The following is a 19,035-nucleotide window of genomic DNA, read 5'->3' as shown; positions in this document are numbered from 1 at the left end:
ATTAGGTCTGTGTGAGTTGGGACACTTCCTGGTGGGGGGTGGAGGGTGGAAAAGACAGGGAAGGGAGGCAGATATGTGATTGAAGCATATTACAGAGTTATATAACTTTGTAATGTGCTTCAATTACTGGGACAAAGTTGTTCATGGCACTTGTCCTTTAAGCCCAGAAGTGGCAGGCCAAGAAAAATATCAAAAAAGGCAGAGAAGAAGAATGGTGAGAACAGCCAAGGACAATCCACAGACCACCTCCAAAGACCTGCAGCATCATCTTGCTGCAGATGGTGTCACTGTGCATCGGTCAACAATACAGCGCACTTTGCACAAGGAGAAGCTGTATGGGAGAGTGAAGCGAAAAAAGCAGTTTCTGCAAGCACGCCACAAACAGAGTCACCTGAGGGATGCAAGCACGCCACAAACAGAGTCACCTGAGGGATGCAAGCACGCCACACACAGAGTCGCCTGAGGGATGCAAAAGCACATTTGGACAAGCCAGTTTCATTTTGGAAGAAGGTCCTGTGGACTGATGAAACAAAGATTGAGTTTTTTGGTCATACAAAAAGGCCTTATGCAATGGGTCAAAAAAACACAACATTCTAAGAAAAACACTTGCTACCCACTGTAAAATTTGGTGGAGGTTCCATCATGCTTTGGGGCTGTGTGGCCAATGCCGGCACCGGGAATCTTGTTAAAGTTGAGGGTCGCATGGATTCCACTCAGTATCAGCAGATTCTTGAGAATAATGTTCAAGAATCAGTGACGAAGTTATGGTTACGCCGGGGATGGATATTTCAGCAAGACAATGATCCAAAACACCGCTCCAAATCTACTCAGGCAGTCATGCAGAGGAACAATTACAATGTTCTAGAATGGTCATCCCAGTCCTCAGACCTGAAGATCATTGAACATCTGTGGGATCATTTGAAGTGGGCTGTCCACGCTCGGCGACCATCAAACTGAACTGAACTGGAATTGTTTTGTTAAGAGGAATTCTCAAAAATACCTTCATCCAGGATCCATGGAACTCATTCAAACCTACAGGAAGCGACTAGAGGCTGTGATTTTTGCAAAAGCAGGATCTACTAAATAACTTTTTTGTTGAGGTGCCCAGACTTTTGCACCTGTCAAAATTTAGTTTGAATGCATATTACACATTTTCTGTTAGTACAATAAACCTCATTTCAATCCTGAAATATTACTGTGTCCATTAGTTAATAGATATATCAAACTGAAATAGCTGTTGCAAAAAAACAAATTTTGATAACTAAAAATGATTACGATTAATAGGGGTGCCCAACTATTTCATATGACTGTATATCTTTCCTTATGCCCTCAGAAGTTCCCCAGGATGATGTAGGAAATTAGGAAGAAGCTGCTGAGCCAGATCTCTTGTACCAAAGTGTGATAACTCCCCTGGCGTCCATTAAGCCATTTATGAAGGAGCAGGAGTGAGAATTGAAGCTGCGGCTTACTGAGTCGGAAAAAAATGTACCAACTCCGACTCCAGCTTTAAAAAAAAATCTTTAAAAAAAAAGAATTGAATTTTGATATGAATTTTACACGTTTTGCTCATGAATATATATTATGAGCAACATTCTAATAGGACACTGGCCCTATTAGATAAGGGTGGTCGGGGGGATATATCAGTAGTAGGACACTGGCCCTATTAGATAAGGGTGGTCGGGGGGATATATCAGTAGTAGGACACTGGCTCTATTACATAAGGGTGGTCGGGGGGATATATCAGTAGTAGGACACTGGCCCTATTAGATAAGGGTGGTCGGGGGATATATCAGTAATAGGACACTGGCCCTATTAGATAAGGGTGGTCGGGGGATATATCAGTAATAGGACACTGGTCCTATTACATAAGGGATGTGAATGCATCCTAAGGCTGGGTTCACACTACGTATATTTCAGTCAGTATTGTGGTCCTCATATTGCAACCAAAACCAGGAGTGGATTAAAAACACAGAAAGGCTCTGTTCACACAATGTTGAAATTGAGTGGATGGCCGTCATATAACAGTAAATAACGGCCATTATTTCAATACAGCAGCCGTTGTTTTAAAATAACAGCAAATATTTGCCATTAAATGGCGGCCATCCACTCAATTTCAACATTGTGTGAACAGAGCCTGTGTTTTTAATCCACTCCTGGTTTTGGTTGCAATATGAGGACCACAATACTGACTGAAATATACGTAGTGTGAACCCAGCCTTAAAGGGGTTGTCCGGCGATAAAAAATTATTCACAGAATAACACACATTACAAAGTTATACAACTTTGTAATGTATGTCATGTCTTTGAATGGCCCCCTTCCCCGTGTTTCCCCCCACCCACGCTAGACCCGGAAGTGTGGTGCATTATACTCACCGCATCTCGTGTCGTCCACGGTCTCCGATCCTCAGCAGTGACGTCTTCTTCGGGAGACCGGCGGATCTTCCCGAGTGCCGGCCGCCCTCTGCAGCGTCATCCGAAGCTCAGCCGCGATTGGCTGAGCACAGTTATGCTCAGCCAATCGCGGCTGAGCTTCGGATGACGCTGCAGAGGGCGGCCGGCACTCGGCACCGCCGGCCTCCCGAAGAAGACGTCACTGCTTAGGATCGGAGACCGTGGTCGGCACGTGACAGGTATGTATAGCGCACCACACTTCCGGGTACACGGGTGGGGGTGGTGGGACACGGGGAAGGGGGCCATTCACAGACATAACACACATTACAAAGTTGTATAACTTTGTAATGTGTGTTATTCTGTGAATAATTTTTTATCGCCGGACAACCCCTTTAAGGTACCATTGTGACCCTGTTATCAGAAGAGGTACTACAACTCCCAGCATATCCTGAGGGCTGCAGACTGTCAGTAAATGCTGGAAGTTGTAGTGTTTGCAGCTGTTGTACTTGGAGGATTCCTGGTGTATTGTGTACTGGAGGCTTTGTGGGAGATCAGAATACATAGTTCTGTGGGGGCTCAGTATGTGGATGAGACCCCAGAACAGAACTGATACCGTTATATACCGTTACTGACCAAATCAAAAACACCAGTATATAAGAAACATATTATCACTGTGACCACAACCATTACCACCCTATACTAACTAATACCACCAAACCATAACTGAGATCCAGTACACCCAGACCAATAATACCAGTATAAAAGAAACAAATATCATAACCCCTTCACCACCGCCGCCATTACTAACTAACATCCACTGTACAAATACCAGGATCATCCACATAGAAGGTTCTCATTATTAAAATGTGTCGGCTGGTCGTGATCTCATGTGTAATCGAAGATACATAATGAACTGCTAGATAGCTATTTCCTTCTATCTATCTATCTATCTATCTATCTATCTATCTATCTATCTATCTATCTATCTCAGGTATAAGAACACTGACAATAGAGCACACTTGTCAAACTCCGTCCCTCCAGCTGTTACAACACTACAAATCCCATCATGACTGGACAGATAAAGCATGACGGGAATTGTAGTTTTGCAACACCTGGAGGGACGGAGTTTGACACCCCTGATAAGTTATAAGACCTTATAAGTGATTATAGTGCAATTACATCCTGTCACTCACAGTCGGCGTCTTCTCTGCATGAAGAGACGTCCACTTTTCCTTTCCTTCTCCATCTGGCTCCGGCCATCATGAAGGCTTCTCTGGCCAGGACTCCTCTCCACGGGATCTGCCAGACAGACATTTTAGGCTTCTTCCTCCAGCAACATCCTCATTTATACATCCCCCCATATAGAATAGCCCCCCCCCCCCCCATGCACATCTCTCCATATAGAATAGCCCCCACCACCACCACCGCTGCACATCTCTCCATATAGAATAGCCCCCCTACTGTACATCCCTCCATATAGAATAGCCCCTTTGTGCATCCCCCTTATAGAATAGCCCCCCTGTTCATTGTCCCTTATAGAATAGCCCCCCTGTTCATTCTCCCTTATAGAATAGCCCCCCTGTGCATCCCCCCTCATAGAATTGCCCTCTGTGCATCCCCCCATATAGAATAGCCCCCCTGTGCATCCCCCCTAACAGAATAGCCCCCTGTACATCCCCCCCTCATATAATAGCCCCCCTGTACATCCCCCTCCTCATAGAATAGCCCCCCTGTGCATCCTCCCTTATAGAATAGCCACCCTGTGCATCCCCCTCATAGAATAGCCCCCCTGTACATCCCTCCCTCATAGAATAGCCCCCTGTGCATCCTCCCTTATAGAATAGCCCCCTCTGCATCCTCCCTTATAGAATAGCCCCCCTGTGCATCCCCCCTAATAGAATAGCCCCCCCCGTTGATCCCCCCTAATAGAATAGCCCCCCTGTGCATCCCCCTCATAGAATAGCCCCCCTGTACATCCCTCCCTCATAGAATAGCCCCCTGTGCATCCTCCCTTATAGAATAGCCCCCTCTGCATCCTCCCTTATAGAATAGCCCCCCTGTGCATCCCCCCTAATAGAATAGCCCCCCCCATTGATCCCCCCTAATAGAATAGCCCCCCTGTACATCCCCCCTCATAGAACAGCCCCCTAAGCATCCCCCCTCATAGAATAGCCCCCCTGTGCATCCACCCTAATAGAATAGCCCCCCTAAGCATCCCCCCTCATAGAATAGCCCCCCTGTACATCCCCCCCTCATAGAATAGCCCCCCTGTGCATCCTCCCTTATAGAATAGCCCCCCTGTGCATCCTCCCTTATAGAATCGCCCCCCTGTGCATCCCCCCTAATAGAATAGCCCCCCCCGTTGATCCCCCCTAATAGAATAGCCCCCCTGTACATCCCCCCTCATAGAACAGCCCCCTAAGCATCCCCCCTCATAGAATAGCCCCCTCTGCATTCTCCCTAATAGAATAGCCCCCCTGTACATCCCCCCCTCATAGAACAGCCCCCCTAAGCATCCCCCCTCATAGAATAGCCCCCTCTGCATCCCCCCTAATAGAATAACCCCCCTGTACATCCCCCCCTCATAGAACAGCCCCCCTAAGCATCCCCCCTCATAGAATAGCCCCCCTGTACATCCCCCCCCCTAATAGAATAGCCCCCTGTGCATCCTCCCTTATAGAATAGCCCCCCTGTGCATCCTCCCTTACAGAATAGCCCCCCTGTGCATCCTCCCTTATAGAATAGCCCCCCTGTGCATCCCCCCTAATAGAATAGCCCCCCTGTACACCCCCCCTCAAAGAACAGCCCCCCTAAGCATCCCCCCTCATAGAATAGCCCCCCTAAGCATCCCCCTCATAGAATAGCCCCCCTGTGCATCCTCCTTTATAGAATAGCCCCCCCCCGGGTGGCCACATGTGAAGGGGTTTAAAAAAAAAATAAATAAGAAAAACAACTCACCTCTCCTCGGGCCGGATCTTCAGTCTGCAGCAGCTTCTCCCTGCAGCGCGGCGGCTCCTCTCTCCGTTCTCAGGTCCTCATCGGCGCGTCAGGGAAGTGACGTCACCGCTGGGGACCTGATGTAGGTGCCTGCAGACGTGCCTGCGCGCGGCACGTCTGCGGCTCCTGGGGGGGGGGAATCAGGCGGCCCAGAAGAGACTGAGGGAATAGCGCGGCGGCCGGCCGCGCTATTCTTTCAGTCTCAATTATAGCAGAGGGTCGGCAACGGCCCACTCATTGGTGGGGAAGACTGGCCAGGGGGGGCACATGCCCCCCGGCCCAGCCCGTCCCTGTACAGGGGACTGGACCTGGATACAGTAAGTATAGCTGTTATATAGCTACCTTCAGGAGACTGGGCCTGGATACAGTAAGTATAGCTGCCTTCAGGAGACTGGGCCTGGATACAGTAAGTATAGCTGGTATATAGCAGAGTGGACCTGGATACAGTAAGTATAGTTGTTATATAACATGAGAACTAAGAAAGAAATCATTTATTTCCCATCCCCTGCTGAAGTTATAAGGACAGTGACCATGGAAATGATTTGGTGAACTACAATACCCAGGAGATACTTCAGGAGACTGGACCTGGATACAGCAAGTATAGCTGTTATATAGCTGCCTTCAGGAGACTGGACCTGGATACAGTAAGTATAGCTGTTATATAGCTGCCTTCAGGAGACTGGACCTGGATACAGTAAGTATAGCTGTTATATAGCAGCCTTCAGGAGACTGGACCTGGATACAGTAAGTACAGCTGTTATATAGCTGCCTTCAGGAGACTGGACCTGGATACAGTAAGTATAGCTGGTATATAGCAGCCTTCAGGAGACTGGACCTGGATACAGTAAGTACAGCTGTTATATAGCTGCCATCAGGAGACTGGGCCTGGATACAGTAAGTATAGCTGTTATATAGCAGCCTTCAGGAGACTGGACCTGGATACAGTAAGTATAGCTGTTATATAGCAGTCAGGAGACTGGACCTGGATACAGTAAGTATAGCTGTTATATAGCAGCCATCAGGAGACTGGACCTGGATACAGTAAGTATGGCTGGTATATAGGAGACTGGACCTGGATACAGTAAGTATAGCTGTTATATAGCAGCCTTCAGGAGACTGGACCTGGATACAGTAAGTATAGCTGTTATATAGCAGCCTTCAGGAGACTGGACCTGGATACAGTAAGTATAGCTGTTATATAGGAGACTGGGCCTGGATACAGTAAGTATAGCTGTTATATAGCATCTACCAGGAGACAGGACCTGGATACAGTAAGTATAGCTGTTATATAGCTGCCTTCAGGAGACTGGACGTGGATACAGTAAGTATAGCTGTTATATAGCAGCCTTCAGGAGACTGGACCTGGATACAGTAAGTATAGCTGTTATATAGGAGACTGGACCTGGATACAGTAAGTATAGCTGTTATATAGCAGCCTTCAGGAGACTGGACCTGGATACAGTAAGTATAGCTGTTATATAGCAGCCTTCAGGAGACTGGACCTGGATACAGTAAGTATAGCTGTTATATAGGAGACTGGGCCTGGATACAGTAAGTATAGCTGTTATATAGCATCTACCAGGAGACAGGACCTGGATACAGTAAGTATAGCTGTTATATAGCTGCCTTCAGGAGACTGGACGTGGATACAGTAAGTATAGCTGTTATATAGCAGCCTTCAGGAGACTGGACCTGGATACAGTAAGTATAGCTGTTATATAGGAGACTGGACCTGGATACAGTAAGTATAGCTGTTATATAGGAGACTGGACCTGGATACAGTAAGTATAGCTGTTATATAGCTGCCTTCAGGAGACTGGACCTGGATACAGTAAGTATAGCTGTTATATAGCAGCCTTCAGGAGACTGGACCTGGATACAGTAAGTATAGCTGTTATATAGCTGCCTTCAGGAGACTGGACCTGGATACAGTAAGTATAGCTGTTATATAGCTGCCTTCAGGAGACTGGACCTGGATACAGTAAGTATAGCTGTTATATAGGAGAATGGACCTGGATACAGTAAGTATGGCTGTTATATAGCAGCCTTCAGGAAACTGGACCTGGATACAGTAAGTATAGCTGTTATATAGGAGACTGGACCTGGATACAGTAAGTATAGCTGTTATATAGCAGTCAGGAGACTGGACCTGGATACAGTAAGTATAGCTGGTATATAGCTGCCTTCAGGAGACTGGACCTGGATACAGTAAGTATAGCTGGTATATAGCTGCCTTCAGGAGACTGGACCTGGATACAGTAAGTATAGCTGTTATATAGGAGACTGGACCTGGATACAGTAAGTATAGCTGTTATATAGCTGCCTTCAGGAGACTGGACCTGGATACAGTAAGTATAGCTGGTATATAGCTGCCTTCAGGAGACTGGACCTGGATACAGTAAGTATAGCTGTTATATAGCAGTCAGGAGACTGGACCTGGATACAGTAAGTATAGCTGTTATATAGCTGCCTTCAGGAGACTGGACCTGGATACAGTAAGTATGGCTGTTACATAGGAGAATGGACCTGGATACAGTAAGTATGGCTGTTATATAGCTGGTATATAGGAGACTGGACCTGGATACAGTAAAGTATAGTTGTTATATAGCATGAGAACTAAGAAAGAAATCATTTATCTCACATCCCCTGCTGAAGTTATAAGGACAGTGACCATGGAAATGATTTGGTGGACTACAATACCCAGCAGGTGTGGAGTGTGATAACTGAGAACTGAGTGGACTACAACATCCAGCAGATACACTGCACTATCCTATATAGTTATATTTCAGGGAAGGCCCGAGGAGCTGGGACTTATAGTGCCTATACAGGACCCTGTGCAGCAGCAGTGACAGAGCCCACAGCAAGGAGCTGATGACGTCAATGAACACAACACAAAGCCGACTATGGCGTCACAACAGTATGACATCTATTACCCACCAGTGACGTCAACATCACCTACCCTGGGGTCACGTGGTTTCTTCATCTGCCTCAGGTTTCTTGTGCCTCTTGGTTGCCTTCTTTCTACCCCACCTCCTCCCTCTTGTTTCAACTTCCGCCGGAAGCTGCTACTAGGACGCTGTCGCTATGGTAACAGGTGGTTTCGAGTCCCTCACAAGACGGCGACCGAGGGTTATAGCTGAGGAGCCTGGCGCAGGGATACGAAAGCATTTTAGTCAGCTGAAGGCGGGATTACCCGTGTGTGGCAAACTAATGGAACGCGCCTAGAGCTGGGATTGGTCCATTTAGCTCATGGAAAGTCACATGGTTATGTTCGGCATTTCGCTAATGTAAAGCAATCTGTCTATTTACAGCGGCCATTTAACTGTCGCCAAATAACCTTTTAGGAACTTAATTTGAGCTCCAGTAAAATGGCGTCCCCATCCTCCTGACGCCGAGAATGTTGGAGACATAAAGAGGCACTGAAAGAGTATTCCACATATCCCTCAGGTTTACGTCACAGATAGATAATTAACGTGTCAGCCATGATGGTCTCGGGCAGAAATATTAGTCGGATTAAATGGCGAATTTTGACGTGAGTGAATGCTTCTGCGGCATTATCTAATACCACGGCCATAAGACTGAGCGCACGAAACATCGCTTATATACTCTAAGACACCGGCAACCTCTCTGTACAACGTCAGTCCCGTCCCGGTACTAGTGAGAACCGGAAGTCAACGGATAGAGTGCCGGAAGTAGAAGTCGGACAGTCTGTTCTCCTTCAGGCGAACGTTTGGAGACGTATTAAGTTCTGTACACTCTTAGGACGACGCTAGCTTCCACGGACATGGCGGAATCTTCGGGGACGGCGGTGGGGGGAGGAGCCTCATCCAGTACCGTAACCACCGAGAACGAGGCCCAACCGGTGAGTGACGTCATAATCCCGAGCGACGTGGTTAGTGCTCCGTCCGCAGTGTTTGTCCATTGCAGAGAATGTGACGTATGGAGGGTGAGGGACAAAGCCTGCAGCCAGCAGGACATGATAGGGGTTGTAGTTGTGTGATAGCCCCTGGGGGGAGGGACAGAGCCTGCAGCCAGCAGGACATGATAGGGGTTGTAGTTGTGTGATAGCCCTGGGGGGAGGGACAGAGCCTGCAGCCAGCAGGACATGATAGGGGTTGTAGTTGTGTGATAGCCCGGGGGGGGGGAGGGACAGAGCCTGCAGCCAGCAGGACATGATAGGGGTTGTAGTTGTGTGATAGCCCCTGGGGGGAGGGGCAGAGCCTACAGCCAGCAGGACATGATAGGGGTTGTAGTTGTGTGATTGCCCTGGGGGGAGGGGCAGAGCCTACAGCCAGCAGGACATGATAGGGGTTGTAGTTGTGTGATAGCCCGGGGGGGGGGAGGGACAGAGCCTGCAGCCAGCAGGACATGATAGGGGTTGTAGTTGTGTGATAGCCCTGGGGGGAGGGGCAGAGCCTGCAGCCAGCAGGACATGATAGGGGTTGTAGTTGTGTGATTGCCCTGGGGGGAGGGGCAGAGCCTACAGCCAGCAGGACATGATAGGGGTTGTAGTTGTGTGATTGCCCTGGGGGGAGGGGCAGAGCCTACAGCCAGCAGGACATGATAGGGGTTGTAGTTGTGTGATAGCCCGGGGGGGGGAGGGACAGAGCCTGCAGCCAGCAGGACATGATAGGGGTTGTAGTTGTGTGATAGCCCTGGGGGGAGGGGCAGAGCCTGCAGCCAGCAGGACATGATAGGGGTTGTAGTTGTGTGATAGCCCCTGGGGGGAGGGTTAGGGTTAGTGGTCTCCATGACTGCAGACAGTAGGTGCCTCCCTGTACTGGCTCCTATCCCCCCATGACGGCAGACCCTGCAGCCTGGTTCCTGTCCCTTGGGAGCAGATGGCAGGAGATGGGATGTTTCCTCCTATACCAAGATCTATCTAAGAAGTTGCCGACTGGGGTGACCAACGCTTTTTCGTGGCGTCCCGGTGGCCTAGGTCTCTGCATTGAGCTGCTGCAATGTTAGGGCCCCCCCCCCCTCTCCTTTTGGAAGGTATAAATGCGGCTGCATCTAGTGTAGAAGTAGCGCAGCATTCCAGCAATGAGTTCAAGGCTATTTTGCTCCTGCGCAGTGCGGCCTGGACCGGACCTGCTGTACTGCGCAAGTGAGGACGTAGGCGCGCCTCTCAGTAATGTCACCACACTTATGCAGTCTAATTACGCCCAGAGGGGATCACCGCTCCGGAACTACAGTGACTGCTTGCCGGCGGACGCCCAGATGACTATTTAGGGGCAATTTACATACAGGGCGCCAAGTTTATAAAGTAATTTTTCGTATTATACATTCCAGGGAGGGGGGTGTAAAAGCATATTTGGGAAGTATTCTGGGTGCTGCTACAGCACATTCCCATAGCGTAACAGACTTTTTAATAAACAGACGTTAATACTAATGACTAGGGATGAGTGAATTTACTGAACTAGTGTAGAGTGCGTCACTAGTCTTGGGCATCGCCTTGTTAGCCGTCTGCCAATGAACTCCATACCACTCCTATCCGGGTGCCTGGGAAAGCTGGAGCCAGTCTAAGGAAAGTTTTCCATGCACCTGGAGCGGCATGGCACAGAGTTCAAAGGCAGCCGAAGTCCAACTTAGTGAGGAGCTACACTAGTATGGTAAATTCCCTCAACATTAATAAAGACCTTAATTTACAGACTGCATTGTGGGATTCCTTGTGTTCTGTTATATTTGGTGATCGGAAACATTTAGCTGTGACAACCATCCAAAAGATTATGAGATCAGGAAGGGGGAAAATATTTTTTCCCACCACTGTATATTGTTCTACTAGACAAGCCCTGCTCTGTATTAGGTATCTACTGGACTAGATAAGCCCTCATCTCTATTAGCGATCTATCGGACTAGATAAGCCCTCCTCTCCTATTACGCAATTAGATTATTGTATAAAAAATGGTTACACAGTTTGAATTTAAGCAATTATCTTACCGTGTGTGCAAGCAATGATCAATCGTTTAACGATAATTAATTCCTATGTCGGTGATCGCATCTTTTGAGTTGACCATAAAGTCATTAAGTGTTCATAAATCTATCGGTGTAATTATGATTGTAATTAATGTCTATCATTCTGTGTATTATAGTGAACAATTTCAGTTCGTTTGCAAAGGTTTATCATTATTCAGAGAAAACGACAAATCACTTTGTCTGATAGAACCGTTTTGCATCTACTAGACCAGATAAGTCCTTTATCTCTGTTAGATAAATAGAATTTCTTAATTCCCATTGATGTTCTCATGGATGATAGGATCCTTAGGACATATCAGGAGACGTGGATTTCCTGAATGGGTCACTCATACAGATAACACCCTATGATTTACATGGAGCCCTATGGGGATCTGCCGCTCTCATCAGGTCATTGACTCTGTTGCCTCTGTCTTCTTACAGGAGCCACGCTCCCTGACCATAAAACTGAGGAAGAGAAAACCAGATAAGAAGGTGGAGTGGACGTGTGACACGGTTGACAATGAGAATCTGGGAAGGCGCTCCTCTAAATGTGAGAGTCTGCAGAGCTTCGTATACACAGTAATAACCCCAGGAGTGAGGTTACTATTTGAGGGTCTTTTAAGGGACTACATCCAGGAATATATAGGAGATAATAGTATATAAGGGACGACATCCAGGAATATATAGGAGATAATAGTATATAAGGGACGACATCCAGGAATATATAGGAGGTAAAAGTACTATAAGTAATAACCAGCATGGTTTTACTAAGGACAGAAGCTGTCAAACCAACCTAATGTTTTTATGAAGATGAAGTAGAAGCCTGGATGGGGGGGCGGCTGTGGCTATAGTGTAACTGGATTTTGCAAAAGCGTTTGACACGGTCCATCATAGGCATCTGATGGGTAAGTTAAAGCCTATGAATTTGAAAAGTTTAGTCTGTAACTGGATTGAAAACTGGCTTAATAATGGTACCCAGAGATTGGTGGTCAATGATTCCTAGACCGAATGGTACTCAGTAATAAGTGGTGTGCCCCAAGGGTCGGTACTGGGCCCTATTCTGTTCAACTTGTTTATTAATGATATTGCGAATGGAATAAACAGCAATGTTTCTGTTCTTGCAGATGTTACAGGCTTTGTAGTACAGTACAGTCTATGGAGGATGTGCAGATGTTACAGGCTTTGTAGTACAGTACAGTCTATGGAGGATGTGCAGATGTTACAGGCTTTGTAGTACAGTACAGTCTATGGAGGATGTGCAGATGTTACAGGCTTTGTAGTACAGTACAGTCTATGGAGGATGTGCAGATGTTACAGGCTTTGTAGTACAGTACAGTCTATGGAGGATGTGCAGATGTTACAGGCTGTGTAGTACAGTACAGTCTATGGAGGATGTGCAGATGTTACAGGCTTTGTAGTACAGTGCAGTCTATGGAGGATGTGCAGATGTTACAGGCTTTGTAGTACAGTACAGTCTATGGAAGATGTGCAGATGTTACAGGATGTGTAGTACAGTACAGTCTATGGAGGATGGGCAGATGTTACAGGATGTGTAGTACAGTACAGTCTATGGAGGATGTGCAGATGTTACAGGCTTTGTAGTACAGTACAGTCTATGGAGGATGTGCAGATGTTACAGGCTTTGTAGTACAGTACAGTCTATGGAGGATGTGCAGATGTTACAGGCTTTGTAGTACAGTCTATGGAGGATGTGCAGATGTTACAGGCTTTGTAGTACAGTCTATGGAGGATGTGCAGATGTTACAGGCTTTGTAGTACAGTACAGTCTATGGAGGATGTGCAGATGTTACAGGATGTGTAGTACAGTACAGTCTATGGAGGATGTGCAGATGTTACAGGCTGTGTAGTACAGTACAGTCTATGGAGGATGTGCAGATGTTACAGGATGACTTAGACACACAGTGTTTGAGCGTCCACTTGGCAAATGAGGTTCAATGTGGATAAATGTAAAGTTATGCACCTGGGTGCTAATAACCCACATGCATCATATATCATAGGGGTAGTAATAACCTGCAGCATTCTATGTCCTGGGAGAGTCGCTCTTAGAGAAGGATCTGGTTGTACTTGTAGATAATAGAGAAGGATCTGGTTGTACTTGTAGATAATAGACTACAGAACAGCTCACAATGTCAGTCAGCGGCTTGTAAGGCCGGCAGGATATAGTCATGTATATACCAGGCCTGGACTCTGGGGACAGGGATATAATATTACCGCTCTATAAAGCTTTGGTGCGGCCTCATCTGGAGTATGCTCTTTAGTTTTGGAATCCGATTTATAAAAAGGATGTTCTAGAGCTGGAAAGCGTACAAAGACGGGCAACTAAACTGATAATGGGAATGGAGCATCTTAGTTATAAAGATATATTAACCCCTAGATGACCCATGATGTAAAGGTTCGTCATGGCGCCGCTAGGGGAGTTCAGAGGGGGGGGCACTGCGATGACCCTGCTCTGAACCGCGGCAATCCCAGCTGCTATCTGGAACCCAGAACCGCGGCAATTAACGGGCACAGTCTGACAGCCGTGCACGCTAATTTACCGTTTAAATGCAGCTGTCAAAGCTTACAGCTACATTTAAAACAACTCTGTACCCACAATCTGCCCCCCCCCCCCCCCTTCCCCCCGAACCAGTTGTACCTTCGGATAGCTGCTTTTAATCCAAGATCTGTTCTGGGGTCCATTCGGCAGGCGATGCTGTTATTGTCCTAAAAAACAACTTTTAAACTTGCAGCCCTGTGCCCAACGGTCTTGGCCTAGAATATCTGTGCCCTAACTTTGCACCACCCCTCTGTCCCTTCTCCTTATATATCTATATTGCATAGATCTCAATGAGAGATCAATGTAGTTATACTAGAAGTCCCCCAGGGGAACTTCTAGATAGTGTGTGTGTGTGTGTGTGTGTGTGTGTGTGTGTGTGTGTGTGTAAAAAAATAAAGTTTTTTTTTTAATAATATAAAATCACATCCCCTAATAAAAGTCTGAATCACCCCCCCTCTTATAAATAAAAATAAACAAACATGTTTGGCATTGCTGCGTGCATAATTGCCTGAATTATTAAATTATCATGTTCCTGATCTTGCACGGTAAACAGAGTAAGTGCAAAAAAATACTAAAGTGCATAAAATCCAGAAAAATTGTAATAAAAAGTGATCAAAAAGTTACATATACACAAGTAAGGTATCAATAGAAAGTACACAACATGGCACAAAAAAATTACAACTCACACAGCCCCATAGACCAAAAATTAAAAGCGTTATAAGCATGGTAATAAAGCAATTTTAAGGAACATTTTTTTTTTTTTTTTTTTTTAAAGCTGTCAAGTAAAGTAAGTCATGCAAGTTACCTATCGTTGTAATTGTACCAACGACCCCCCCCCCCCCCCCAATAAATGCATTTGATTTTAAATTTTATCGCACATATTTTTTTTCTGGTTTCACAGTATACATAATGCCAAAATTATTGGGATCGGGGAGGAGGTGGCCGAGGAAAAAGATGTCCACTCACCTCCCCGGCTCCAGCGGCGGGTCCCGCATCGCGGCGCTCTGGTGCCCGGTTCCCGGCCGCACCCGGGTGTCTGACGCGGGCCTGAGACGTGACGTCTCAGGTCCGCTCAGCCACTCAGGGAAGAAGGCGGGATCTGAGCGGACTTGAAACGGATCCCGCCTCTTTCACTGAGTGGCTGAGCGGACCTGAGACGTCACGTCTCGGACCCGCGTCAGACACCCGGAAGCGGCCGGGCACCGGAGCGCCGCGATGCGGGAACAGCCGCTGGAACCGGGGAGGTGATTGGACGTCTTTTTCCCAGTAAAAAAGTGCCCCCCCACTGGCGTACCCCCTTTAAGCCTGTCATTAGAAAGTAAAATTAGTGACGCAAAAAATAAGGGCTCATGTGGGTCTCTAGGTGAGAAAATGCAAGTGCTATGGCCTTTTAAGCACGAGGAGGAAAAAACGTAAGCGCAAAAATAAATTGGATTGGTCTTCTAAGGGTTAAAAGAATAAAATTTGTTTAGTCTATGGGGAGATATGATTAATTTAATTAACCTCTTAAGGACCCATGACGTACCGGCACGTCATGGATCCCTGTCACTTAAGGACCCATGACGTACCGGTACGCCGGCCCTTTAAACGGGCGCCGCGCGAAATCGCGCGGCGCTCCGGTAAAGATGGCTGCTGATTCTATCAGCAGCCATGTTCCTGTGTCACATCGGGGGCATTTTCCCTGCCCCCCGTGACGACGATCGCTGTGATTGGCCGATGACTTCGCATCGGCCAATCACAGCAATTTGCTGGATTTCCGGGACCGGACCCCGGCAAAGAGCTGTAATTGGTGCTGTCAGAGACAGCACCAATCACAGCTGTGACCGGGCATCACCTGCCCGTTGATCCGGCCCCCCGATCGCCCGTGATTGGCCGGCTACCACCAGCCGGCCAATCACGGGCGATCCACACTACTACCACCATCATCACCTTCTCTGCTTGCTGATAATCAGCAGCAGAGAAGGAGATGATGGGAGCAGCGTGCACCCGGCGCCCGGTGCAGTCCTGGAGGGTGCCGGGTGCCTCCTCCCCTCGAGCTGCCGCCGCCGCCTCCGGTAACAGGGAGATCAGAACAGCTGATCTCCCTGTGCTTCCCACCCTGCTGCATCGCCTCCCTCCTCCTGCGTCCTTCCCCTCCGTCGTCCTCCTCTTCCTCCATCCGCCGCCCCCCCCCCCGTGAGTCCCCCCCCCCTCCGTGCTGACAGCCCCCTCCATCCTGCAGCCCCCCCCCTCCGTGCTGACAGCCCCCCCCTCCGTGCTGACAGCCCCCCTTCCATTTTTTCAGGCTCCCATCCATCCTGCAGCCCCCCCTTCCGTCCTGCCAGCCCTCCCCTGTGTCCTCTGTCCTGCCAGCCCCCCCCCCCCCCCCCCCCCGTGTTCTGCCAGCTCCCTCCCCGTGTCCTGCCAGCCCCCCTGCGTCCGGCCGCCACCCTCCCCTGCGTCCGGCCGCCACCCTCCCCTGCGTCCGGCCGCCACCCTCCCCTGCGTCCGGCCGCCACCCTCCCCTGCGTCCGGCCGCCACCCTCCCCTGCGTCCGGCCGCCACCCTCCCCTGCGTCCGGCCGCCACCCTCCCCTGCGTCCGGCCGCCACCCTCCCCTGCGTCCGGCCGCCACCCTCCCCTGTCATGCCACCGTCTCCTCTCACCCTCTCACCTCTGTCCTGCCGCCCCTCTCCTCTCACCCTCTCACCTCTGTCCTGCCGCCCCTCTCCTCTCACCCTCTCACCTCTGTCCTGCCGCCCCTCTCCTCTCACCCTCTCCCCTCTGTCCTGCCGCCCCTCTCCTCTCACCCTCTCCCCTCTGTCCTGCCGCCCCTCTCCTCTCACCCTCTCCCCTCTGTCCTCTGTCCTGCCGCCCCTCTCCTCTTACCCTCTCTCCCCTGCCACCCTCTCCTCCTACCCTCTCTGCTCTCCCCTCCGTCCTGCCACCCCTCTCCCCTCCCCTGCCACCCTCTCCTCTTACCCTCTTCGCTGCCCTCCCCTGTTAAAAAACACACGAATAAAATGTAAAAACAGTACATAAAACACTAACACTTACACGTGTAAAAGCATAACACTTACACACCCCTCTAAGGATGTCTTCACACACACCGGATCCACAGGGGATTTCACGCTGCGGATTCGCAGAAAAATCCGCTGCGGATCCAGCGCCAGTGCATCCCTATGAGAATACATACACGCAGCAGGAATGACATCCCACTGCGTGTATGTAAGTTAACCCCCGATGGCCGGAGCATACATCACCTCCTCCCCACTCTGGTTTGCTTCGGGGGTTCTCAGCAGGACATCCCGCTCAGCCAATCAGTGGCTGCGGCTAGGCAGCTCACTGATTGGCTGCGCGGTATGAGCAGACGCCGGGAGCCCCGAAGCAAGCCAGAGCGGGGAGGAGGTAAAGTATGCTCCGGCCAGCGGGCGTTAACTTACATATACGCAGCGGTATGTCAATCATAAGGATGCACTGACGCTGGATCTGCAGTGTGCGTATCCGGTGTGTGTGAAGACATCCTAAAGAAAAAAATAACAAAAAAAATGGCCCACAGGTTGTTCTCGGCTGAAGAGGCATTCGCCTGGATTGCCTCCGATACTGAGACAACCAGTGAGGGAGAAGAGGAAAATCCCTCGTTCCCTCTTCCTTCCTCTTCTTCCTCATCGTTGTCACCATTTAGTGATGACAAGCCCCCAAGGCGCTGCCCCAGGAAGCCCCACAAGCCCCCCCAAGTGACCCCACCCCGTACGAACCACAGATTCCTGCGTTCGTTGGGGTCACTTGTGGGGCGTTTCCTCTGTTTTGGCAGCACGGGGGCTCTGAGAGCCCTTCGTCCTCCATTCTGGCCAAATCCAGCTTCCAAAATCCAAATTACGCTACTTCCCTTTGGAGGCTTTCCGTGCGGTGACTTTGCATTTTGTGTCCCCATGTGGGGTACTCTTGTAATCGGGGGAAATTGCGCTACGTGATTAGGCGTTTATTTTTCTTTTAACCCCTTGTGAACATGAAAAATTCAAAGTTACACCAACGTTTTAGTGTAAAAAATTACATTTTTCTCTCCTCACCTTCACGACGGCACCATAGGAGGATGGGTTGTACCCTAGGGACAGGAAAAAGCACGAGAGGTTAAAAGCCCCTCCCTTTCCTCCCAGCACCAGTGCTTTTTCCTGTCCCATTAGGGCAGGCACGAGAGGGAGGGGATCCGCGTGAAGGCGAGGAGAGATCCCCTCTAAGAAGAAAAAAGACTTACCATGGCCGTGGGATCGATCGAGGCCTAGGCTTCCTTCCTTCCAAACAGACGGCCAGCCGTAGGGAGGAGCAGTTCCGTCGTTTCCCGTGGGGAGCCTCGCACTGTCTCCAGGTACTCGGCAGTAAGGGGGGGACCCGAATTTTTCGCTCCCCACCGGTGGATATGGGCAGACGGGATCCCGGCTGTGGGAAGGCCGCGTCGCCTCACCTGTGACGTGGACGCCGCGGCGCTCGGCGCATGACGCGGAGGCTGCGGCGTTCTACGTGTGACGTAGGACGCTGCTGGTGACGTCAGGACGCTGTGTCGCCCGCGTGTGACGTGGAAGACCGGCGCTCCGGAGATGACGTCAGACGCCGTGCGCTCCACTTCCGGGACCGCACAGTTTAAATCTTCAGCGCGAGCTGGTCGGATCGTCTCGCTGTTGGTGATGGATCCCTCCACGTCCGACAAGACTGCTACGGCGGTAACTGTGAGTAGTGTACCGGCTTCGGCCGCTTCCGCATGCGCAGCTCTGCATTCAGCACGCTTCCCATGCAAACTCTGCAGGTTTTTTCCTCTGAAATCAGTGCATGTCTTCCACTATGGGTGATATATTACATTGATAGTACAAATTACCATGAGGATCTGCTCCACTCTCAATCTGTATATGGGTGCAGGAGAAATTATGATATATATTACGGGTATATACATATGGGTATATATACATATATACATATATAGATATATATACTCGCTATGGCTATACAGCCAGTGTGGTGGTGCTTACATTGGGTTATCATCTTCTTAAATCTGATGTATATATATATTGCTTATCCTCCTTAGGAGACTAAAGAATCTAATCCTAAGAAGGATAAACCTAGAGCACCAGAGAGGAGATGTGGGAACTGCAATGCAAAATTGTC

General features: G+C 49.1%; 2 protein-coding genes across 6 annotated transcripts in view; one reads left to right on the top strand and one right to left on the bottom strand.

Annotated features, from left to right (window-relative positions):
- Window positions 1-8,576, bottom strand: part of MGAT1 (alpha-1,3-mannosyl-glycoprotein 2-beta-N-acetylglucosaminyltransferase) — a 32,675-nt gene extending 24,099 nt beyond the window's left edge. For all 4 annotated transcript variants that reach the window (XM_069985805.1, XM_069985810.1, XM_069985804.1 and 1 more), the window contains exon 1: window positions 8,348-8,576. The gene's annotated coding sequence lies outside the window, so the exon portion shown is untranslated. The remainder of the gene's footprint in view (window positions 1-8,347) is intronic.
- A 163-nt stretch (window positions 8,577-8,739) lies between these two features.
- The window catches only part of PPP1R11 (protein phosphatase 1 regulatory inhibitor subunit 11), a 28,397-nt gene continuing 18,101 nt past the window's right edge, over window positions 8,740-19,035 (top strand). Inside the window, exons 1-2 of one of the 2 annotated variants that reach the window (XM_069985814.1) lie at window positions 8,740-8,920; window positions 11,785-11,893. In XM_069985814.1, coding sequence (XP_069841915.1) covers window positions 8,906-8,920; window positions 11,785-11,893 — 124 coding nt within the window. In that variant the 5' untranslated portion in view covers window positions 8,740-8,905. The other variant, XM_069985813.1, reaches the window with a different exon arrangement.

The sequence above is a fragment of the Dendropsophus ebraccatus genome, chromosome 10 (assembly GCF_027789765.1).
Source record: "Dendropsophus ebraccatus isolate aDenEbr1 chromosome 10, aDenEbr1.pat, whole genome shotgun sequence".
Taxonomy (NCBI): Eukaryota; Metazoa; Chordata; class Amphibia; order Anura; family Hylidae; genus Dendropsophus; species Dendropsophus ebraccatus.
Note: the sequence above shows the minus strand (reverse complement) of the source record. Positions and strands in the feature narration are given on the sequence as shown.